The sequence below is a fragment of the Merops nubicus genome, unplaced genomic scaffold (genome assembly GCF_000691845.1).
Source record: "Merops nubicus isolate BGI_N331 unplaced genomic scaffold, ASM69184v1 scaffold40779, whole genome shotgun sequence".
In the NCBI taxonomy this organism is placed as follows: Eukaryota; Metazoa; Chordata; class Aves; order Coraciiformes; family Meropidae; genus Merops; species Merops nubicus.
Window position 1 is genome coordinate 1 of NW_008630968.1, and position 26,070 is coordinate 26,070.

The 26,070-nt window shown below is 40.2% G+C and overlaps 1 protein-coding gene across 1 annotated transcript; it reads left to right on the forward strand.

Moving 5' to 3' along the window:
• Positions 1 to 6,505: 6,505 nt before the first annotated feature.
• Positions 6,506 to 24,152, forward strand: STK17A (serine/threonine kinase 17a; the record flags this gene model as incomplete). The annotated part of the gene is made up of 6 exons (XM_008947452.1): positions 6,506 to 6,718; positions 13,845 to 13,989; positions 21,512 to 21,638; positions 22,309 to 22,357; positions 22,473 to 22,652; positions 23,483 to 24,152. Coding segments are annotated over 6 exons (1,045 nt in total), but the record flags the coding sequence as incomplete, so codon positions are not given.
• Between the last annotated feature and the right edge of the window lie 1,918 nt (positions 24,153 to 26,070).

Consider the following 26,070-nt stretch of genomic DNA (forward strand, 5'->3'; position numbering starts at 1 on the left):
GTAGGCTCCCGTTGCGGACGGGGGGTGCCCGGTTTGGCTTTTTCTTGAACTTTGTAAGTTCTTGACGTCGGGAGGGGGGGCACGAGTCTAGCGGAGCCTAGCTTGTGGTATATGCTTAAGGATTATCTAACGGTGGAACCTTTCAAAGATTTAAAACTTAGTTTTGAAAGTGGCTCCACAGGTAACGTTTAATCAATGTGTAAGTTCAACACCTGACTGATAGCCAGCAACGTTTGAGGCAGAAAGTCTCAGTAAAACGTTTTTGCATCTCAGGAGCTATAGCTATGGAATTTCAGCACCACTAAACCCGTGGTTTTGTCTTAAATTGTCACGAAAAGAGTGAGAGCATTTTTATTCACAATCACATGTGCTTTATCTAATGAGTACTCAAAAAAACGATGCGATGAAGCAGTGCAGGCTGTACAGCACGATTACACTCCTTAGCGTATGCTGGCTGTGCAACTGAGTTTATAGAGCAGCAGAAACAACCCCTTTGGAGCTACAGGGGAAAGAGGAGTTTCAAAGCCAATGGAGCTGCCCTAAGTACCTCTAACAAATAAACGTTTAAGTTGCCCAGATGTCAGCTTCGTGCTCACTTAGTAACTCTGATGTACTGCTCAAATGATACCTGCTTAAGCATAGTGGTCTAAAGCATTCACATGGGAAGCAGCTGGGAGGAACATCCCATAAAGTGAGAAAGGTTTTTTTAGCACGGTCTGACTACACTGTCCATGGCCCTGAAATGGAAGGTAATTAAACACCGGCTACAAAACAGCCTAAACTGGAAGCTACAGTCAAGAAGGCGTAGGAGCAGTGTAGCACAGGATGTCCTGGTGTCATCGCTGCTCGAGGGGTTTTATCTGAAGATCAGATGACTTTTCAGAAAATAGTTTGCAGTTCTTCCATGGAACGAGATCTTCTCTTAGGGCTGGGTGATATTCACTGGCCTAATCAGAAAACAGACTACACAAGGCTTTCTTCTGGCAAGCAGAAATACAACTGAAATGAGCTTCACGTGATGAACAAGAATTAAGAGCTACAGCAAACCTTAGTCTACAGTTTAAACAAGTATTTACTCAGCATGGCTTTTTGTGTGGAGTCATTTTTGAGCAGAACTACGTTTAAAGATGACCTTTGCAATGAAGGTGGTGATTTTTGCACCTGTAGTTATGTTAAAATGAGTTAAATGACTCTTGTAAGTATTTGTCTTGGTTTTACGCAATAATTGCACATATTTTGGTTCTGACTACCTTTTTCTCAACTTCACAAATGTTTTCACTCTCCTCTCTCTTAGAATATAGAAATCCACACATTTGAATGTGTATGCTTGGCTTTTTACTCAACAGTGTTGAATGCTTACCTTTTTACTACATTTTGTTTTTAAAAAATGGACAGTTCAGCTCAAGTACTCCCATGAAAGACCATTTTTTGCAAACCTGGGACAAGGTGTAAGGTGGTAAATGGGAAGTTTGCCATTTGTAACTGTCCTTTTATGGTTAATGTACGCCTAGCAGAAACTGTTTTGATTTTATCTGTTCAAAAAGTGTTGAAGTCTGTACTTATGGATAGAATTTCTTTACAAAGGACTTGGACAGATTAGCATCCAGGTGTGGCAGGTTTTTGGCTGGGATGAGAAGCAGTCCCTGTGCACCTAGTCTGTTTTAATACTCATTTAGTAGGTGACTTTGCTAATGGAAAACGTTCGTGTGGCACTCTGTATTCATCCATCCCATTTCCCAGAATTAGGGAAGCAATTTAAAAGCTGGACTTTAAATAGAGGTTTTGAGAATAGCAACAGTTGTGTGAATTGTGTTCAAAACTGACAGCAGGGAGAGAAAAGAAAGATTTCACAGCTTCTCTGAGAGCAGGCCTGCTGCACAAACTCAGCAGGTTTGTGTGCTTTTTGGCCTCCAGTCCTGTGAGTCAACAAGTCTGTGTTGAACTTGCTGTGGCACCTGAGGCCTCTGGTCCCTTCTCACCTGTGTGCGGAGGAGGTGGGCAGAGGGGGGGCAGGGAAAATGTGAAGGGGTTGTGGCCCTAGCAAAGCAGGGGAGGGAGGTACTGGGGCTGCTGGCCCCTGGTGGCACGTTAAGGGGGCAAATGTCCTGGGGGAAGTGTTGCTGAAAGTCACAGATGAGCCTGGGAGGAACCTGGTCACAGTGTGACCAGAGGGACTTGGCTGTGGACCCCTAGGAAATGAGGGTTTATTACTTCTGCTCACGGGCTAAAACCAGCTGTGAGGGTGAGGTGTGTGTGCCTCTGAAGGCTGCTGCCTGTCAGCAGCTGAACAGGCGTTTGCAAGTCTCTTGAAATAGAGTGGCTAGGAAAGCCAGGTTAATTTAGGAAAAATACCAAAAACCTGGTTACAATGGCTACTGTTCCAAGGGAATTATTTAAAGTTGCTCAGGATGACATGGAAATGGCAGGTTTGTTAATGAAATTAAGTGACGTTTTGGGCAAGACTTCACAGCCTTACTAATTTTAGTGTTCCAAAATCAGAATGCTCTCACACAAATCTTCATCTACCTGATATTTAAAACCAAACTTATCTCTGATGGATGTATTAAGGGTGCCACTTCTCATCAGTTTGCTCAGACTGAAGGGTTTTCAGGCCATGCTAGCTTCAGTTAGGTTAGTGTGAAGCAACGAAACCTTTGCAGAGGAGAAGGCACCAATTGCTTAACACTTCTTCCCCTTACCATCTGTGCTTAAGCCATAATTGCACTGTGAAACGGGGAACAATGTCTTTTGTATTACCTAGGGTTTCTTTAAAGAGTCTAATACAATTGTATTTATTGCTTAGCTCTGTTTCCTTGACAAAAACCTAATCGCATGCAAAACAGTAAGTTAATTGTTCATCACTCATTGCTGGAGTATTGCACACTTTTTAAATGTAAGGCAGAATATGTACATGTTTGAAATCATCATTTAGGTACAGAAAATAATACTCCTAATGCTAGAGCTGGGTGGGAGGAAGGCATAAATGACTGGCCTTGCTTTCTTCTCCCTGGAAGGAAGCAGTCACCTTAAATGATTGCTCTAAAATAAGCAGTCTTCTGCAAAATGTATGCAGCATACACAAGGAAATGTATGTCAGCTGCAATTCAGGTGATTCTCCTCATTCCTAGGTTTTTTTGCTAAAGTGGACAGGCTTGTTTTCCAGCAAGAGCTAAGAATAACAAGTATTTCAGTCATCTGAGGAGGCTGAACTGAACAAGGAAATATCCTTTTTGTCTAACTAGTGAGTGACATGGCTGTAGTTTCATGTGCAGATAACCCATGTCTTGAGTGTTGTTTTGTTTTCCACCAACAAGCTCTGGCGTGTGTGCTACCACACTTCTGTCCTCAGCTGCTCTCTGCAGTAGCACAGTGGGGGTGAGACAGTTGTGGGGCTAAGTGAAAGTGGAAAAGAGGTGAAAATGAAGAAATGCAAGTAGGTGGTTCCACCATTTGGGAATAAATTTACCCGAGTAAATTATTCATGAACTGGAATCCCCACACCTTGCTGTTTGGAAATTAAAAATTGTAGGGGAAAAAAAAAAAAAACACATTATATAAAAAATGTTTGATATCAGTTATGTAATAAATTGATATAGTTTCGTGGATCTTGGAAGAGGTTGCTAAAATTTATAAAAAGTAAGAATCTTCACATGAATTGCTGTTATTCCTACATTTGTTATAGTGACAGTGTTTTATAGGCCACTTTAGAGATAACTGGTAAAGTAAGGCTAATTTTCTGTTCTTTGGAGCCTATGACAACCAAAATTAACTGGTGTGGCATAAATGTTCTTGCTTATCTGATCTGACATTTGATTTGTGATGTGGGGAAAACCTCTAAGCCATAATGTATGCCAGGTGGAACAAGGCTAATTCTGCTGTCAGTCTGGAAAGATGACGTGGAGCTTCTTTGTAACGAGTTACAATTTATCTTAGAATCATAATTCCTGAATGAAACTCTTGTGAGGACTGATAACGACTTCTGGTTTCCTATTCATGTCTCCCTCCAAAGCATTTTTGTGTGTGCATTAAGTTTTTCCACAAAAAATTGTTCTTCCTTCAATGCAGTGTTCTCCCTGCTAGCTCTTCTCAACACAGCTAAACTAGCAGTGCTCTGATCCTGCACTGTTTACACTATTTAATAGATTCTTTTAGGAGTTCTGAAAAGCAAAGATGAAGTGTATGGAATGGGTACTTTATGGGAAAGCTTGTTTAGATCTGCCTTATCTACTATTCTGTCTCTATAAAAAATAAATTGGTTACAAATTTATCTTTCAGCTTAACCATAGAGTGGATGGTATCTTTGGATCTTAGCTCTGAAATTGTCTCGGGCATGAGTTGAGATTGGTGCCCAATAATTAGTCCCATTAGCTATAAACATCAGATTTGTCAAGTTTAATCTTCTGGGGGGATTGTGTTCAAAAAAGGTGAGTTCTACAGGCAGTAGTTAAAATAGCTCTAGCAATAGGTATAACCAGAGGAGTCTGGGCAGGATTCTTGGACGTAAACAACTAAGAATCAGTATTTGTCAGCCAGCTGAACTCCCCTGTAACCTGTCCTTGTAGTGATGTCACCTGCCAGGCTTCTGGCCAGCTCAGCTGAACAGGACATGGGTGGCCACACACAGCGGTGGCTCTCCCTCTTCCTGGCTGCCCTGTGAATGCTGTTTTATTTCCATAGTGACTAATGTGCCATGAATGGGCAGCCTTGGTACTCATTAGGCTAATTAACTTCCTCCCAGATAGATTTTGTACCTAATTCAAAACAATACAGTGCTTCTTGAAAGCTGTATTGTAGAGGTTTCAAAGTTTTCTAAACTACTTTCTCTAGGTCCTTCACTGGTGCTAGAAGTAAAAGCTTTTGACTATGTGCTAAGGAGACATTCAGCTGGAAAGAAGCTCTGCATTCACAGACTATTTAAAGAAAACAGAGAAGTCTGAGCCCAGGGTGTAGGGTTTTGGTCTAAAGGCTTACAATCTGCCAGGTGTTAGGGTAACTTGCTGGTGAAGGACTTATCAGTTCACTTCTCAATTTATTTTTATCTGTTAGGGTTTTTTTTTCTCATCAGCATAGACAACAATTTTTGTTAACAATTTCCTGTGCTGGTTTTGGTGCTAAAAACTTCAAGGATTTTAACACTTTTGATAAATGCATAGCTTTATATTGCACACGGATCACACGTGTGTTCATTTGGAGTAGCCTGAAATCCTCCTCACTGGCTCTGTGAGGAGGGTTGCTCTCTGCCCTGGCTAGGATTGAAGTCCTGCAGGGATGTTTATGCTTGTAGCTGCAACAGTAATGCCACCAGCTTCCTAGAAGTCTACCCAAAAGCACTGTCCTTGCAGTGTTTGGGGGATGAGGAGCATTGTTAGTGCGTTTCTGTGATGAGTTGTCTCTCTGCACACATTTGGGTTTAGTTCCAGTGTGGTTTTTGGTAGATGTGTACCAGGCACATGGCAGGTTGTTAGCCTTGAGGTGTCTGTTCCTCCTGTGGTAACTCTGTATCAATTAACATATTTTATAGTGATCTTTTGACCACACCTTTCTAGTGCTGCGAAATCCTATAATATTATTTTCACGCGTTTGCAAAGCTATAATGTTGTCTTCATGGCTATATTAATAATTAAGGTCCTTCTCCCAAAAAATTTGGTTCAGGAACTTGAAAGCAAATGCTCACTGTTTATCTGTTTTCACAGACACGTGGGCTGTGCTCTGATCTAATCTTAATACAGATTGTGCTGTAGATAATGTGTATTTATGCAAAATATTATTCCTAGGGGAATAACTGACTTTATCAGTGGTTACAACTCTGATTATTTCAGTGAGATTGCCAAGCAAATACCCACTTTGTCGGTGCTTATTTGATTTAATTCATTTAGACTGGGTAATTTTGAAACAAATGCTGATGAAAAGCAAGCTGACCACAGCCTCTCTTAGCAGTTACATTTCATGGACAGCAGCCTGCCTGTAGGTTGGGAGCTGTCAGAGTGAAAACTTTCACATGAGCCGAATTTAGTTAATTCTGTGAACTTCAGCTTGGAGATCAGAGAGGCAAAACCCATGCAATTATATTCCAAACCAGATGAGGTGGTGTGGGACGCTGTCGCAAGGAAGGTCAGACACTTCAGCTCAAAATGCTGTGGGGGAAGTCTCTGGCCCAGGTGCTGCAGCATGGCTGGAGCTGACCCACTGCCCTGCCCCAACTCACTGCTCGGGTGTCTGGTCAGCAGGGATGCTGTATTTTTGAAATCCAAATTCTTTGAATTGATGCTTTTTAAAAACTCCTTATTTTTCATGGAGATTAAATTACATTCAGGGTTGTGGTGTTCCTACTTTTAAGTGTAGGGATTATCACTTACCAAGACATCTTTCTAAGTTTGGACCATTTTAGACTTATCTGCTAATAGCTATTTAGTTCTGGTTTCCTGAAATGTTAATTTATATGGGCAAGACTTAAAGTTGTCACTAAGGGACTTAATTTTAACTTTAAATCCTTCTTTAATTTCAGGGGAAAATTTGCAGTGGTGAAAAAATGTATCCAGAAAGACACTGAAAGAGAGTTTGCAGCAAAGTTCATGAGAAAAAGAAGAAAGGGCCAAGACTGTCGGATGGAGATAATCCATGAGATTGCAGTCCTTGAGCTGGCACAGTGCAACCTGTGGGTCATTAATCTGCATGAAGTTTATGAAACTGCAACAGAGATGATTTTAGTCCTGGAATAGTAAGTATTAGTAATAATTCTTCAATAACCTGCAGTATTTGCTTAAAACTAATAATGTAAACATACCCTGTATCAATATAAATAATGTGAAAAGATTTTTATTGCTTGCCTTTCTACTTGATTGGGTTCAGAAAGAAGAAATTTCAGAATTACAAGAAGTTGTGTCCTTTATCTACTGCAGATTATAATAAATTTATCCTATTATGTAGTACCTTTCAGAGCTGCACTAAAATTTATGTAATAAAAAAACTTTAGCGAAATATGAACTGTGCAATCCCTACAAAAGAGGAAGAGAAAAGAAGCAATGAGTATCTGTTCAAAAACTGAAGTTTGTTTCATTGGCAGTGACCAAGACAGGGTGATGTCTGGGGGGTATTTACCAGTTACAAAAAAGGTTTTGAAAGCAACATCATTGTTAAAATCTCAAACCCCCCTATGATCTACAATTAAAAGCTCTCTAAATCGTGATCTATTGAGGGAAGAAAAAGGAGAAGGATTCAAAACTAGGAACAGTTTCTTTCAAATGATGTTTAACTTGTGACTCTACATTTCTGTTTTCCCTGCCTTGAGTTTGCCCAGATGGGTATTTCTGCAACTGTTGTGACTGCTCATCTAATATGCCAGTGGCTTAGATATTTGACATCTAAGTGCCAAGAGGCAGCCAAATGTTTGTTGCCATTGACCTCTGGTAAGATCCTGTCCAAGCTCTATGGGCTTTCAATAATCAGAAGAGGAACAGTGAGGCTCGATGGTTCAGAAGCAACTTAACCTGTCTGCTGAAATAAATCTAGTTTGTACAGCTCTTTCCTTGCTTGGTAGCAAAAGGAAATGCTGAGAAATCTTGTATCCCAATCTGTTTAGAAGTAAAAGAAATTGTATCTTTAAAGTACAGTGAAATGGAATGAAATTGCCTGCTAAGGGAAACTTCCTTCTAGAGTACATTCTTTTTTTTTTTTTTCCCCAGCTTTTTTCAACTTCATTGTGCCCTTATGGAATTCATGATCTATGAAATATTCCAGTATCTGTTCTAATGGAAAGGTGTGACAGAGCTTCTTTAACTGCTGTTATTGGGGACTCGTAAATACGAGCTGTAAATACTAGCAGCACAGATCTAACTAGAATACAGTTTAAATTTCTGGATCCCATAGGAATATATCATGAGCAGTAGAATCCAAAGCTTGATGTGAGCCAAGGGTTTTTTGATAATTTTAATGCAAAATTGGTAGTTTTCTTTCAGAGCTTTTATTCTTACAATTGCAAATCATTTATAATCCAAAGTATTAGCTAAGTCATTTGGTAGTCACCAGGTTGTTCAGTAATTAGCAACATTATTGGGTTTATATGCATCAAACAGTCATACCTTATTTCAGATAAATAGCTGTGTGTTAGAGTTGTAAATTACAAAAACAGTCTTTCCCTGACTTCAGCAAACATGTCTGGATGCTTCTTTAATGTCAGCATGTTCCAGAGACGTGTTGCAACAACACAGGTATGAATGTCAGTAAATTTCTGACATTCTATATGCAGAGGATTAAAGAACTTAGCTAGACTCCAAGCTTCTCTAGGGCATTTTAGGTTCTATTAAGCTTGATGGTCTGCGTGGCAGATCCTTATCTTGGGAAGGAGAAAAACAAATACTTCACTGTTGGCCACTAACTTTATCTGCTAAGGTTTTAAACTTTCTTACTTTGATGCTGAATCTGTCCTAATGGGTGAGGGGACACCTAGTGCTTTGCATTCATGAAGAGACGTATGAATGTTACATGGAGGGTTATCTTTCATGTAGTATCAGTTTGTCAGAAAAACTTAAAATTGGCCACTGCCTGTTAGGAGTTGAGCAATTGGGAGCAGTGAGGCGTTACAGTGTTGGCTTCAGCTGTAGGACAGCAAACTGGGAGCTGTCTGCATCCGCCCTGACAACAGTCTCTGACTTTTGTTTGTTGTCACAGGATCTCAAACAGGATTTAAGTAGGAGTGGAAGGGATAAGTCAGTCTGAAGGGGTAGTATGTAAAGCTTGGAATTAATCTGTGGGTGAGTCGTGTTTCTGCGTTTCAGTGGAAATGGAACGAGTGAGTGAAAAAAAGAACTGGAGTTTTACTGGAAAAGCTAGAGTGTCTGGGGAAACCTGACACATTAGATAAAAAAGGTAAAAAAGCAAATTTGATAACTTTGGGGCTCAATGTTTGTATGCAACCTACTTGGCTTTTCCCAATTTTATTTGAAAGAGCGAGCAACAGAGCATCTGATGCTTAAGAACTACTGAGTTCTAGAAGTGTTCATCACCAGATGTTTATACATCTGTAGAAGGGATAGATTTTATTAGTGGGTTGGATATTACAGAAATGTGTATTTGTAACTTCAAAATATAAGCCCTTAAGTATTTTTTCCTGGAGAGCTTCTGAACTGAGCAATTACCTGCCAGGGTCTTGTAGACTTTGTTATGCTTACTTCAAAAAAGAAAAGAGTTGTCTTTATCATCTTGAAGGCATAGTCAGGGTTTATTTGATATGCTGGATGAAATGCTTTTTTCACCTGTAGTTATTTGGACCTGGATAATGTTACTACTTGTATTGTCTTGGGATGTTACTTACTGTGCTACTTCCTGGAGGTGTGCCTGGTTAAAGTTAGAGTCTGCTGGCAGGAAACAATTCATTTGGTGCAGGATTTAACAGCCAGAACATGAAGCAAAACCACTGTAATCTGAAATAACTGTGCTGCTCCAATGTTTGTATCTTGTTTATGAGAAAAATTAGCAAAGTTAGTTTAGATGGAAGTCTCAAATCGAGACTGAAGCTCTTCAGAAAGTCTTAGGGGATAACTACTCAGATGGTGTTAATTACCTTTTGGTGGTATTTCATTCTGTTCTCAAGCTGCCTGATTGGAAAGGTTAAGGAAAAATGAACATTTGTCTTAGAACCAAGAACTTTAAAAGAACAGTACCTACAACTTAATGCATTTGGATGCTTCTCTTCCTATATGTCTTCTCATCAGACATGGATTTACAGTTTTCTTGGGCTTTGGTGTGTTACGGTCACCTTACATTGAAAAAAATTCAGGAATTAAGTGAATTTACTATTTAGCAGTGTGCCTAGCCAAGGAAAGGAAGGAATGACTGTCAGCAGTAGTAATGGGAACCTTTGCTCAGAGTACTACAACCACCTTGGTGAGATCTTCTTGTAGTATAAGCTCTGTGTGCAGAAGTTTCCACTTACCTTCCAAGCATAACCCTTTCAAGAAAGGCATTGGACAGAGCATGAGAAGTTTGGGCAGCAAAGGCAAAAACCCCAAGTTTTGGCCCTTGCAGACTGCATGTGGTCTCACTCAGCACTTGAAATCAGGTGTATCCTCTGGGGATTTGTACTTTGGAGTCTTCCAGAAGATTTTCTTAATGTCTGATCCGTTAAAGCTGGGGGAATGTTTAATTTTTTTCAGATGCACTGAAATGGATTTGTTCAATCTTTTTCTAATGATAGACTAAATGCCATTGTTACTATATTGTAAGTGCACTGGGAAGCAGTCGGGTGCTGGACATGGCACAGTACATTAAGGTTTGTTTCAAGGAAGATAAGCTGTTTCTGTTGAGTTTAAAGTCAACAGAATTGTAACAAAGATTAATGCTCCAGACCTCCAAGTGACTTTTAGCTCATTTATGCTGATAAGCAGTAACGTTAGCATGCTTTTAATTGGTGAAGAGCTGTTAGAATTCTCTTGAAACTATAGAGAAGTTAATAACACAACAGTACTTTCATAAATAAAATAAAAATAGAGTTCTGGTTGCCTTAGCTTTTACACTTGGAAAGAATTCTATGTCTCACATTTGTATACCTAGCTAAAGGAGTGTGTGCTAGAGAAATAATGCATTCTGAGTAATGCTGGGTTTCAAAATCTTGTGCTCTGAAACATTTCCCTATCCTTTTTTTTTTTTTTTTCCCAGAGTAAGATGGCTTGTTTTCCTAAGAGGTCCTTAGGACCTTTGTGTCCTAAGGAAAGTTCTTTGCTTTCATCGCCTGTGACCATTTTCTGTGGAGTTGTGTGGGGTGGGTGCCCAGTGATTTACAAAGTTACATCATAATGACCATGAGAAAAGCTACAGCTTAGTGGAAAATGTGTTCATAGAGGAAATATAGGTAGATGTGTTTTAACCACCAGAGAACTCCTGGTCTGCCTGTGTACAGAAAGCATAGCCATGACATGCTCATAGCACTTTCCTAGCAGGTATTTTCATCCCTCCTGTGTCTGGATTAATTTTGATTCCCTGAACTCCAGCTAGGGAGTACAAAATAGAGTCGAAAGTATTGCTAAGGAGCCTGGCAGACTTTGGCAGAGGTGTGCGGGAGAATCTGTCTGGAGTTCAGTTTGCCATTGTGACTGGGTTGGCTCACAGCTGGGTGACTGTTTTGCTTCAGGGAATCAGTTAAGCTCGCTCCCCAGCAAGGCTACACGCAATAGTCTGGCAGGAACAGAGCTCCCCACCTTCTTGTAAAGCCCTGGGAGTTACTTGTTTGAAGGTGGTAATCTTTGGATAGATGAATTTTATAGAACAAGTTTTTCCATCTGCATTGTAAATAACAAAGTTGATCAAAAAAGGAAACCTTGTAGGTGAAACTACCTTTCCAGGTGAAACTTTTTTGGGAAGCTAAGTGTATTTCTCTCAGGTAGCTGGGCACAGCTATGTGTCATAAGTCATGATGTGACTGGGTGTGGGTAAGGGCTATATTTGCTTCTCTCTTAAAAATGCTGATGAACCTAGGCATCTTCTGAAGTACAGGGAGGTACTTAAATACCTTTTTTAAAAAAAAGTTTTCTGGATTGAGGGTTTTCCACTCTCATGTGGTTGTGCAGTTCCATGATTTAAGTGGTGGGACGTTGTCTGCATCAACTTTTATTGCCTTGACTTTTAACACACTTATTTCAAAGTTCTTTAAGTGTAGTATTACAATTCTAGGTAGCTTACATCCTAGCTTGGTGCCTACATCAATGTTGAATTAAATAAAAATGTGCTGAAGAAAGATGTGATAGTGTCAGGCATATGCAATTTTTCTAGAAGAATTAAGGTGTTAATACACCTTTGAAAACATCGTTTTATTCATCTTTGATAGAGGATGAAGAAATATACTTATTTAATGGACTTTCCAAGTAAATCAAATTGTATTGATGTACAGCGTAGGCACTATACAGAACAAAAATATAAAGCTCTTTAGAAAAAGTTATAACCCTCTATTAATTTTTTTTCTTAGAAGACAATCTGCAGGGAGAAATTTAAATAACAGTAATGAGAATATCTGGGAAGCAAAAACTTTTTATACGCTGAGGCATTTTAGGATTCTAGGACTGTAGCTGCAAAATTAGTATATACAAAATGAAACTTTGAGGATCTTTAAGTGTCCTTTTTCTGAGGGTGCATGGTCTAAATGCACCATTTTGTAGAACTCTCATTTGCTGTTATATTCACGTTGAGTGTGCCTCTCTTCTGGATTGCCTAGGTGATACCATTTGTTAGAAAAGAGCAAGCAAAGGCAGAATAGATGGCTATGCATCAATAGAGATGAATGCTTGTGCAAAGTCATGTTTGGCACGTCACAGTCTGGGGTAGCTGGGGAACATGCTGTCCTCATCTTTCTCTAAGGGATGATTATAGAATTTCATGCAGAACAAAGCATGTATGTGTGGATTTCACAGTAGTAATTCAACAACCCATCTGCAGTGTGGCCCCATTCTACTATTCTTATGCCTGTTCTTGCTTTAAGACAGAGCCTCTGCTCAGCTTATTTAGCTTTCAAGGCTATATGGTTATGTGTAAACCAGTTTTAGTTCTGTAGATCCATTGCTGTGCAGAGGTAGATGGTACTGCATGTGGCTTCAGAGTATTTTAAAAACATTCATGAATCTCTAGTTATTTTATACTTTTTGTTGTTTATTTATTTAAACGTATATAAACAAAAGATAAGCAAGCTGAGAGCTAAAATTTTGAAAACTATTTTTAGATAAAAGCCATTTAGAAACTTAAAGCATCCCTGTATTCCAGATACTTCACAAACAATTCAATTATAGACTTCACATATAGTCTTTTCAGTGGGTCCAAAGTGTTTTGAGGAGGATTGGGGGTGGGGCTGGTTTGCTCTGTGTTGACAAAGGCTTACCTTGGCCAAATTTCCATGTAGTTTCATAGGAATGGCAAAAGGCACATCTTTTGTGTAAACACTGCCCTTAAGCAAATGTGGTGCTCATCTTAAAGCATAATCAGCAGTGTTTCCAAAAGTCTCCCCAAAATTTCTGTAGTATTCATATTCTCTAACACAGATGACTAAGATCTTTGCTTCTCTCCAAAGCTGCCATACTGCAGAGAAGTCTTCTTAGGCTGTAAAAACTTGCTGAATGTTTAATAACTGAAAATGTCACTATTGGATGCTATCACCTGCTGATCACAGAATGGTGGAGGGGGTTGGAAGAGACCAGTGGGGATCATCTGGTCCAACCCCCCTGCCAAAGCAGGGTCACCTAGGAGGTTGCCCAGGATTGTGTCCAAGCGGGTTCCAAAAGTCTCCAGAGAAGGAGACTCCACAACCTCCCTGGGCAGCCTGTTCCGGGGCTCCGTCACCCTCACAGGAAAGAAGTTCGTCCTTATGTGCAGGTGAAACTTCACCTGTTCCAGTTTGTGCCCATTGCACCTTGTCCTGTCACTGGGCACTACTGAAAAGAATCTGGTCCTGTCATCTTGGCCCCTGCCCTTCAAATATTTATAAACATTGATAAGATCCCCTCTCAGTTCTCCCCAGGCTAAACAGCCCCAGGTCTCTCAGCTTTCCTCATAAGAGAGATGTTGCAGTCCCCTCATCATCTTTATAGCCCTCTGTTGGACTCTCTCTGGTAGTTCCCTGCCTCTCTGGAACAGGGGAGCCCAGGACTGGACACAGTGCTCCAGATGTGGCCTCACTAGGGCAGAGCAGAGGGAAGGAAGGCTGCATGTTTACTAACTCCCTGGCTTCAAACCATCAGCTGTCTGCTGGTCACACACAATGCACCACAGATCTTCATCTTGCTTATGCTAAGTTAAATAGTGCAAGCAGAACAAAATGGATGCTATAACTTAGTCTTTGAAATAATAAAATTCATAATGTCTCGTAGTGCTGCTGGAGGTGAAATCTTTGACCAGTGTGTGGCTGAAAGAGAGGAAGCCTTCAAAGAAAAAGATGTTAAACGACTTATGAAGCAGATCTTAGAAGGAGTTTCATTCCTGCACAGAAACAATGTGGTTCATCTTGATTTAAAGGTAGGATTGTTGCTGTAGTTTTCTCATTAATTTCTTACCTGCTGACTTTCTGGTTGGTGATATGTCATACTAATGCTAATTTGTAATTAACATAATTTTTATCGAGTTATTCCTCGAACGATAAGATTCAGCCTTTGGGTTGCAGTAGGCACCAGAGTTACAGGCCTTTTGGGGAGTTTCTGTGATTATTTCAAACATAAACTTTGTCTGATTGAGTGTGATTAAATGTATTCAAAAGTGGATTTGTGTTGCACCTTAAATTGCAGATGGGTGCTTTGGGTAAGACCTGACTCACTTTTAAAGTGCAATAAAAATGTCTGGGTATTACATGGCCATTGAAATATAGGTGTGGGGGTTGTATTAACTGGGCTTTTAACGAAGCAGAAGGATGGCAGAGACACTGGCTGTACAAAGTGTAGTGTTTCAGAATGAGGTGTTCCTACAGGACTGGTAAACAGTATATTAATGTGTTGAATACATTTCTACCACTGTCCTGGTTTCAGCTGGGTTAATTCCCTTCCTAGTAGCTGGTAAGTGCTGTGGTTTGGATTTAGCATGAGAACAATGCTGATAACACACAGATGTTTCAGTTCTTACTAAGCAGGGTTTATACTAAGTCAAGGATTTTTTCAGCTCCTCATGCCCTACCAGTGTGAGAAGGCTGCAAGGGCTCAAGCAGGTAGGAGGGAACACAGTCAGGGCAGCTGACCCAAACTGGCCAGAGGAGTATTTCATACCATAGGATGTCGTGCCCAGTATATAAACTGGGGAGAGTTGGCCAGGAGGGATGGATCCTGCTCAGGGACTGGCTGAGCATCGGTGCATCACTTGGCTGCCTTGTGTTTTCTTTCACTCTCTTTGTTATCTTCATTTTCATTATAATGATGATTATTATTACTGCATTATTTTTATTTCAGTTATTAAATTGTCATTCTATCAGCCCAGGGGTTTTACTTGGTTTTCATTCTCCTCCCTGTCCCACTGAGGGGCAGGGAGGAGTGAGTGGCTGCGTGGTGCTTAGTTGCTGGCTGAGGTTAAACTATGACAAACACTTCAGTGCTTTTTTTTTTTTAAATACTGTAAAACATGATTTAAATGTTTGTAATTTACAGCCAAACAGTTGGCCAGCTCTCTATTGCTATATAATTTATCATGAGTTACTGGAGTAAATATTTTTTTCATATCGAAAACCAGTTTTGGCCAAATAAGAGAAAAGTACAGTTGCCATAGTATGAAGTCCAGAGTATTGCTTATGGTTAAGAAGGGAGTTGTGACAGAGATCCAGAAATCTCTGCTCTCCCACTGGTATCAAGCTGCAGATAATTTTCTTTAGCTTCCATCCATACATTTATATGGAACGTGCAATGTCATTTACTTTTGAGGTTGAATTATTTTATTACTAAGCAAGGCAGTATATAAAGTATCTGGCATTTTTTTTAATTCTTGTTACAGGCCCAATTCCTGTTTTTACTAAGTCTGTAGTAAGATGCTACATGTCCATTCTGAGCTGTTGCTGAAATCCTTCCTTAGACTTAATTGCACTTTGGCAGTATTACAAGCTACCAGCAGATTCCAATATCAAGCTGTACACACTGAATATATTAACCCAGCACACCATGAACCATTCATCAGCTAAAGCAGATGATGAGTAATATTTACACACAAATATGTCATCTGTCTGGTTTTCCAACCATTTATTCAAATTATCTGTGGAATCCTTTAAAACTTTCTGTAGCCAATTGATGCAGTCATACACATGGAATATTAATAATTTACTTAAATAATTGATGGAAAACTTTTAGCAAGGGATGTGAGAGTAAGTGTTTGGAAGGACTAAAAATGTGCAGTTAGAATTCCTTAAAGTCCCAATATGCTTATACCAGATACTCAGTGTCACTAATATGGTTGGCCATTGAATTTCCTTGAGGAAAGGTGTGTAAAATTAAAATATGTCTGTTCTGATTGGTACATATTCATGCCTGTTTGTAGTTACAGCTGTACTGCTCCTTAGCACTATCAGCTGGGTACCTGGGCATCAGAAATGCATTGTGTTTTATTTACCTACAGGGTTTTTAACAGCAGAAGTAGACTGGAATGTTGACTGCAGCTTGTGGGCAGGTAGCTTTCTCCATGTTCAGAAAAGCTTGTTTAAAATCTTTCCAGCTGTTCAGAAAAATTATGAGATTGAGCATATCAAGTTCTCACTGAAAGATCCAGCATTGCTTTGCTGGCTTATAGAATTTAATTAGCAGAGCAAATTAAAAAAGCTTGGGTTTAATATGTTAATATTGCTGTAGTGTGCTTTTTTAAGGAACCCCAAAACTGAAGTTGGATGCAGGCTTTGGCTGCATGTTTACTAACTCCCTGGCTTCAAACCATCAGCTGTTGTGTTGTGTGGCTCACACCACCTTACCCTAGTGCCTTGCAGCACCACAGTGATTCCTGCACACTTGGTTGGGGGGAGAACATTTTGGAAGACTTGTGTAGAGCATACTGCTGTTAAGCAAGGTGTTTACTGATACCAAACAGGTTGCAAATTCTTGCTAAAATGTTTTCTTTGTGCTATTAATTTTACCTTTGAGCCTGTAAAGGTTTCCTTTTGATTTGTCTGGTACAAATACCTTTGGAGAGGTCCATCCAGTTTTCCATATGTTGCACCTTCAATAAAAATCAGGCTTTACATGCAGAAGAATTGAAGTCAAAAAGGTTGTCGGTATGTGACTGTCAGCTTCTTGTTGTAGTTCTATAATATAAAGCTAATCAGCCAGATCTCTGACACAGCCAGCAGCTTCCTGTAGCTTCTGTCTGCCCTATGAACAGATGCAAGGGTTTTCCTGTGAGACTGAACACTGTGGAAAAAAACCCAGGGTGTTCTGTTGTGGCTTAGTAAGATTGCCACCTGAGCATTTCTTTCCAAAAGCATGGTTCTCCTGAAAGATGATTGAAATATGGCTTGCTTTTAATAGCAAAATGCAATCACATAATCCAGCTTTGACTGGGAGAAAGAGCAATTGCTACTGAGTGCAAATTAAGTACTGCTTGACAGTATTGTGTTGATGCCATTTAATTTGCAGTGTGTGAGTAGATTGTAGTCAGGAGCCTTTCATCTCCTCTTAATGGTGCATAAAAGCTGCAGAGTAAGGCAAGACTCCTTTCCCTGTGTTTTTATTTGCTGTTTGGCTTGGTCTTGCACTGGTGTTTGGGGAAAGCTTAAAGTAGGTGGGAATGGAAGAGAATTTGAAGAGGCGTGGGGGTGAGGAAGGACAGACTAGCTGCCTCTTGTCTCCAGTGGAGGTGGGCAAAGAGCCTTACATGGCCCTGGGGTCTGGGAGAAGGACTGCTCCAAGCACCACTCTCCTATAGCATGTGTCACCTGGTTATCCTACAGACAACTTGTCCCTTCCTTCTCCTCTATCACTTTGAAGTTTAGTGAGGACAGCCAGCAAAATCATTGAAATTGGTCAGGGTGTCATTTTACACAGTGAACTGTGTAAAATTCATCAAGTGAACTAATGCCATTCCCAAAAAAAGTAGCTTCTTAAAAGAACATCACAGATTAATCTGCCTGGAAAACTTGGTTGAGAAAGTTTAAGTGGAATGTTTATTACTGTGTAGTATTAATAGAAGTGTAGTATTAATTGAAGTGTAGTATTCCTTGTCTAAAGAAATACCCAGGAAACTAAGAAAAAAGTTAAAAATTAAAATACCAATTTTTCAAGGCATAAGAACAGTTTAATCTGGAGGTCAAACCTTTCTAGCAATTCAGGCAAAGCTGTTTGTTAATAGACAGGTAGAGTATCCAGGTTCTACAGACCCTGTTTGGATTATCACCTTATTTCTTAATTTATGGGATTTGTATTGCTTATTTTGGGGAACTAGTGTGATGCCAGTCTAATATCTCTACTGTTTTAGTGAGTAGCACTTTTTCCACTTGTACATCTTGACCAAAAAAAAACCCAACCCACAAACAAGCTACTCTTACACTTCAGTTGCCTAAAGATATGGGATTCCTTTAACATTTTTAGGGCGGACTGATCTGCCTAGTTTAGTATTCTTACACACTGTGTAGTTGGGGTATCTCAGCTAGTCTGTTTTTCCTGTTTCTGCCCATTATTCCTTGGATAATTCCTGTTTTTTCTCTAACGATCTGATTGTTTTACACAATTAATGCAGTTAGGTATGTAGTTTTATAATGTTGCAGGCCAAGGTTTAAAAACATGTCCTTTATATTGTGTGCTTAGTCATGCTCATCTTGAAACCAGCTAAAGATAAGAGAAGTATTAGGGCCAGAGGCTTATAGAAACTTTTGGAGTAACAGCAAATTTGCAGTGTCTTGATTTTACCATTGTAAAAGTACCCAAAGCCTGCTGGCAAGGCAGAGTTGAAGTGCTATTTTACTAAGTACTGTTATTACAAACATTTGTGTGACTTGCAGAATAAATTACCATATCAGACCAGGTCTTTGTATACATTGCCTTAGTTGGGCCTTCACCCTGACATTCATCATGTCAAGCAAGCCCTGTTCTTTGTCACAGTTTAGTCAAATTTAAGTGACAAATGTAAGACTGGTTCATATTTGCAGTGATGAATGCTGCTTTTCACTGCAGTTACTCCTAAAATGAGAACATGGGTATACCCAACGTACCAATTCTGAAAGCACAAGTTTCTGGTTGTTGTCAGTATGTCTGGAAAATACAATTTTTGTCTGGTTTTTATAATCTTGCCCAAGGTGCCTGTTTCTGGCTGTGCTACTTATGGTGTTGGGCTGGGCTAGTGTGGCCACATCATATCATTTCTGTGCACATACCAATCTTACAGAATCATTCAGGTTGGAAAAGACCTCTAAGATCAAGTCCAATCATCAACCCAACACTATCAAGACCACGTCCTGAAGTACCATGTCCAAGTGTTTTTTGAACCCCTCCAGGGGTGGTGACTCCACCACTTCCCTGGGCAGCCTGGTCCAACATCTCACCACTCTGTCAGGAAAGCTCTTCCTAATATCCAGTTGCACCTTCCCTGGTGCAACTTAAGCCCATTTCCTCTCATCCCATCACTGGTTACTTGAGAGAAGAGGCTGACACCCATCTCACTCCAGCCTCCTTTCAGGGAGTTACAGAGCACAGTAAGGTCTCTCCTGAGCCTCCTCTTCTCCAGACTAAGCAATCCCAGGTCCCTCAGCTGCTCCTCATAAGCCATGTTCCCCAGGCCCTTCACCACCTTCATTGCCCTCCTCTGGACTCACTTCAGCCCGTCAATGCCTTTCTTACACTGTGGTGCCCAAAACTGAACCCAGTACTGTGGCCTCCCCAGTGCTGAATCCAGGGGCACGATCACTGCCCTACTCCTTGTAGTAAAGTACATCCATTCACATTGTCCATTTAGCCAAAGACTTTTTTCTTACGTTTCTGTTGAGAGCATAAGAGGATCTAAACTGGAACCTTTAATCCTTACTGCAGTAGAGAGAGGTTTTTGCATGTTGCCATTTCAGTTTTCATTGGCCATTTCGTTGCATTCTTGATGGTAAGAGTGAAAGGCCCTTCTTAGAGTGGCTACCAGGAGAGCCCCTGGCCCCTGACTCTCTTGCCTTTGTGGGCTAACCAGTGTCAGGCAGACCTCTATGTATTACAGCAGAGGTGAAAGAGAAGCAGCATTTCAGATGGGGGAAATAGTTCTTCCTCTTCTTAAAGTTTTAGAATAATTGTGTTGAAAACTATGGTAAGTTCAAAGCTTATGGTTTCTTTCAGGTTTCATGCTGGTCACTTCACATGAACCCCATAATGATTCCTTAAAAGAAGAGAACAACTGGTATTTCATTGTGCCTTGATTTAGGGTTATGACTCAAGTCCTCCTGTAGACAGGTTTTTATTCTGCATAGGTGTGTTTTGAGTAATAAGATTGTTTTTTTTAAAAAAGACAATAAAAACTAAAGTATTTTAATATGTGTTTTAAGGGTTTCACAAAACATTTCCATTAAAAGCTTTTCCTCATTTGCATATGGAGAACAAATGATTTTCTCATGCTTTCCGTTTGCCTCTTCAGAAAGTAACTGAATTTCCCCCTGGGAAGAACATCTGAGAGGCTAATTAGGGAGGCACAGGCAGCTTCTTGGGGTGTTTGCTTTTCTAATACAAACACAGGGTAACAAATGTGAACTATAAAGTGTATGGTAACACACAGCTCCAAGAGCCTTTGTACAGCCAGCAGATCCCAGGCTGTAAGGAAGAAAAAAACACACACACAAAAAGCTGTTCTTTATCCATAGATTTACAAACATAAAATAGATTTGACAATGTGGTGGGGTTAGTTTGTAATACCATGGTTTAACTTCACGGGAATGAAAGAACTTGACTACATCTAGGGCTTGCAGCAAGGAGAACTGGCCCAAGGGTTTCAAAACGTTCTTGGACAGTTTTCGTTCTGTGTTCAGGAGCAAGGCTGCTGTCTGGAAGTGTGGCTTTGGGATGGCTGTGGGGATGAGGAGAGAATGGCACAGGGACTAGGGAAAAAAGTATCAGTGTTGGTGTTAATCCAACTGGACTATCAGTCGGTGGTTCCTTCGGTGCTCTTACTCTTTTGCCCTGCTTCCTTTTCAACCACCTCTGATGCAAGATGATCCAGTGAATAAAATTTCTTCACTTCCATGGAACTTGAGCTCCATGAGGCATGAACAGTGTCAACTGCCAGTGTTACCATTTGGAGAAGTTAATGATAAAACCCAGTGTGATCATTGGCCAGGTCACAGGTCGTTTTTTGGGGAGGATACACTTTATTGGCAAAAAAAATCTTTTAAGACCTCTTGTCTAAAGGTAGTTTTCATATTTATTTTTTTTTTGTTTAAACTGAGCTAGCATTTAAAATAGACAGTAAAGAACTTCTTAATGACCACAGAGTTGCTTTGAAGGATGACAGCCAAGATCTAGTGATGTCAGAGCAAACAAGTTTATCCAAAGGTGATGCTCTTAAAAACCTGTTTTTCAGGCTGCTGTATTTTTTTTTAAACTATTCTTCAGTTAGTGTTCTGTGAAACAATTGTTTGTACTTTGAACAAGATTGAGGTCGGTTGCAACAGACTTCTTTAAACAGGTGTAGTCAAAATAGTTTTGTGTGCTCATGCTTTTTAAAATGATTGGGTGCTTTTGGACAAGAGTCCTGTTTCAACAGGAGTTATTTTACACCATCTGTTGGAAGCAAGGAGGGACGGGAGTTAAAAAGTTGGTATAAAAGACTAAAAGGACTCATGTAGAGATATTTATAAGCTGTTGTGAAATGAATGCTATTGTCATGTGTTTTTTATGCATTCTAAGCTAATAAAGGTAGGTGTTTAATTCTTAGCTTTAAGCAGAAAATCCTGCCCTTCCTTCTTCAAGTCCACCTTGGGAGAAACAACTAACTGAATGCTCCTGGGTATTGTACTTGTTATGGAATGCATTGTGTTACTCAAGATCGAAAATAATTCTCAATATGGTGTCATAGACATTAGATTTGGGTGAACCTGAATGTTTCCTTTTGTTTTTTTCAGCCCCAAAATATTCTTCTAACCAGTAAGTCCCCTCTGGGAGACATTAAGATAGTAGATTTTGGCCTTTCCAGAATAATGAAGAGCAGTGAGGAACTAAGAGAAATTATGGGAACTCCTGAATACGTAGGTAAGTTGTTACTACAGGAGTGATGTATAGTCCAGGCTTTTGGGCACTGAAAAGAGAAACCAATTTGGTGAATGCCAGGCTGGCTGTGTAGTTCCTGTGTCAAAAGATCAGGCTGTTGCTTGGACATGGTACTGCTGGAGAGGGCAGAGCTGGCTGCTGTGCCAGTCTAACATGTGCCCGTTGCCTCCTCGTGTTGATGATGAGTGCACGCTTCAGATGAGTCCTACCAGCAAGGGTAAAAAGTCTCACTTGGATTAGAAGTGCCAAATTACATATTCAGTCTCTAAAAATATTTTAGCCTGTGGAGGCTTGTATCCATTTTATCTGTTAAAAAAATAGATGGCCTTGAAGATACCTTTATATGTTTATGGATGAGTTTCAGTGCTGGAATATGTAATATTGGATATTTCTGATTTTTCTGTAGGATACCTCTGATTTTTCTGTAAGAAATCTGCATACAGTATACTGTAGAAGGAAAACAGTTTTTTACTTGAAACCAATGAATGATAGTAATCACTGAAATAACTTGAATAGAAATAACTTGATTTCAAAGACTCTGAGGCTTCAAATGGCTTATGTTAAATTCTGCTGTGTGGCCGTCATTACACTATATAACTGCAATATGATGTAGTATGACAAAAAACTTGTTTTATTTTTTTCCCCTGAACAGCTCCTGAGATTCTGAGTTATGACCCAATCAGTACAGCAACTGACATGTGGTAAGTTGAACAAATTAATGGTCACCATAACTTACTTCACTGAAAAGCTGTTTTTTAAAAATAAATTTTAAACCCCCTGACAAACTGCTCTTCTGTTTTTTTCCTTTCAATTTAGGAGCATTGGAGTGCTGGCCTATGTTATGCTAACAGGGATATCACCTTTCTTAGGGGATGATAAACAAGAAACGTTCTTAAATATATCTCAAATGAATGTAAGTTATTCTGGAGAAGACTTTGATCTCATATCAGAGTCTGCTGTGGATTTCATCAAAACTCTGCTGGTTAAGAAACCTGAGTAAGTAGAATCCACAACTGTAGATACTGATATGTCAGGCTGGGTTCATTTCAAATGTAGCAAGTGCTGGCAGTTCCATTTTTAAAGTGTAAGGGAACAACTTTGGTGATTCCTATTTGGTTGTGCTATTACTTTTCATGTATATGGAAAGACAATTCCTTCTTTTCCCTCCAAACATGGAAATTCTGAATGTGCCCAAGTGTTAGTATCTAACACCCAAGCTGGTTTCACAGAATGTGTATGAATTGCAGTGTGCACTTCAGGATACTGACTGTCCTGACAGGTATTCTGCTGATATTTTCTAAATGCACTGTGCTTTGAGGCTCACCTCTGGTGAGCTGGTGGAGTACCTGGCTCTCTCCCAGTTTTCCCACTTCACAGTGGGCAGCAGATTGGAAGTGCCAGGTCTCAGAACAGCAGCAGTGTCTCCTGTGGAACTTCACCAGCTCTTCATGGGCCATGTCAGCCACTGCCATTGTGGTTGCCCGCTGCTTGTCTCTGACAATACTTTAAGAATGTAAGACTTGCATAATTTTCCTATATATATTAAAAAAAATCTGTATAAACTTTGAGAGTTGGTTGGCAACATGGGGGTGTAAAGTGATATTTAAGGATCTGTGAACTCCTTTATGCTAAATGTTAGCAGTTCATCTTGTTGGGCTGCTGTTGGTCTTTTTTGGTAAAAAATAGCTATCGGCACTTTTTTAAAGTTCTATCAGTCCATCTTTAGTACAGTCACATCCTTGGAATAATTTGTATGGAATTCTTCTGCAAGATGCTGGATTTCAAGTTCATTTGGACATCATTTTAACCCTTTCCTTCCTTTATAGGGACCGGGCAACTGCTGAAGAATGTCTTCAACATCCGTGGTTAGAACAAAGCGATAGCCCTGCCTGCAGGGCCTGGAATAAGAGTACAGGGGAGAGCAGTGAGGTCACCCAGAAAGATGCAGATTCTGCCTCTGAAAAATCAGTGGATGCTGAGAAGACTGAAGAGGAAGAATCAATAGTGACAGAAGAACTAATCGTAGTGGCCTCGTATACGCTGGGACAATGTAGGCAGTCAGAAAAAGAAAAAGTAACAGAGCAGAAAGCCATTTCCAAACGATTTAAATTTGAGGAGCCATTACTGCAAGAAATACCAGGAGAATTCATTTACTGAACTGTGTGGAGCTTCATAGCTGTAACTCGGAAGGCAGTGTTTTCTACTAAACAAAAATATCCTAGCCAAGTCAATTTCTGATATGCAATAAATGTTCTAGATAAAATGTTGATAAATGGCATCCAAGGAAAATATGCCAAGTTTTTAATTTCATGGAGCAGACAAACAAGATTTCAAGTGGCTGACAGGAATTTAACAAAGATTAAAAGCTTATTTTTTTGTTTGTAATGTTTATTTTTGGGTTTTTTTTGTTGCTTGATAGCTGAGTTTTTGTTAATTGTTCCAGTATTCTGGAGAAGTTGATGTTGGAATTGTTTCAGTGACAGGTGTCAAGTATTTTAGGATATGTTTTGGCATTTAATGCAAATACTTAATGCTGGGTTTTCCTCCAACACCTTTTAGCACTCCTGACTTCAGTGGAACTATCTACTGATCTAAAAATTGTATGAGAGGAGAATTTGATCAGCTGGTTTCACATGCAGATTTCAAAGTTACTGCTGTGTATATATTTCTTTGTCAAAGACCCAGACTCATCAGTGTGTAGCCAAACAGAGCTGTGCTTCTCTAGGAAGAGATGCACATGTCCCATGGGGAAAGAAATGTGTCGGGGAGTGATTCCACATCACAGTGGTGAGAATTCTTTTTGGGAGCACAGTAAAATTCTGTTTTGGGAGCACAGGAAAACCTGCTCCAGAGGGTGATGAACTGAAGTCAGTTCCCCTCCTGTGCTGGGCGAGGTGTGCTGACAGGGTCCAGCTCAGTGTGACCACACGGTGTTGATGAGTGGAAAAAGAATGTCAGAGGGTCTGATGTAGCTCTGCTGAAGCTGTCGAGGTTCTCTCCACTGACTTCACCACGTTAGATCAGACACTCTGTCCAACTAATGATAGATCAGCCCTCGATTCCACCTCCCCCAGAACCCAGCCGGGGCTTTACTGGGAGCGTGAGGTCATTTCTGCCTTCTTCCTCTAACGGCTGCTTTAAGGAAGAAGGAAGCATCCTTGGGCTGAATTGCATAACCTTGCTCAATATAGCTATCAGATGAGGAAGAAGATACTGCTTCCTCTGACATGATGAAGCACAACTCATACCTCGTGCTTCCCAATCACTTTCCTTTAGACACCTGGAAAAGCCACAGGTGTCTGATGGGGAGTGGGATCAGGGAGCTCTGTGGGTGGGTCTTAGTTCTCAATGGACACAGTCCCTCAGCAGGCAAAGCTGGGACCAACTGGGCATCAAAATTGACTGGTTTTTGCAATGCACAGGTCTGAGGATCTCGGACCGAGTCCTAGTTTTCTAAGAAATCTTTCATAATGATGCTGTTCCAAAGTTTAATTTTATGTGATTGAAGTTTAGTACTATTATATTGCATACTGTTAACTATTCAACTATTTATTTGGTTTCCTTATGCTGTTCCTTTACAATAAACCCTGACAAAAGTTTCCTTGCTATGAAACAATGAATAGAAACTCTTAAGCTAATTTTTCCTTTTTTTTTTCTCCATGTGGCTAGAGACTTTCCTAATTTCAAACGTACCGAGAATGTTCTCACTCTCTTTAGTGAACAGGGGTTCAGTGCTCTGTGCTACTGTCACAGCTCCTCCTTCACACACAGGGCCAATGCCTTAGTAACACCACACAGCCAGTGCTGGGGTGACCTGATGAGCTTTCCTGTAAGGGTGGGAGAAAAAGCACTGCTGAAGAAGAGCTGAACCAAAAGCAGTGTGAGACTCCGGGGCAAGGAGCTTCCTTCCATAAGGCTTCATTGCCTGTGGCCTCGCTGCCTTCACTTGAAGCCATGTCAGAAAAATTTCACCTAAATAAAACTGTTCTATTGGACTTCCCCTACGGAATGAGATACTGGATATTCATGTAGGGAGGGCAGCTTCTCACTCCTTGAAGGCTTTCATATAGGCAAGCATCCACTAGTACTTGTCATTGAGTTTGGATGTGCTTACATCCCAGCTCAATCTGGATGTGATTTACACTGCAGAGATGCCTTTTATACTGTGGAGAAAGGAGACAGTTGCTGGATCCACCCCCTATAGACAGAAACCTGGAGAATCCTACTGAGAAGCTACTGAGATTTTCTTGGATAGCTGTGGTTGGCCATCCGTAGAAGTTAAAGAAGAATCTTTGAGACAGGAGAGTACTTATATTGTCTGTTCAGACTTTTTTAGGAATGACAGTACTCTCCATGGGCATCTCTCTTCTACTGTTCCATCATTTGGCACAGAAAATTTGCGTGGGGAGGGGAC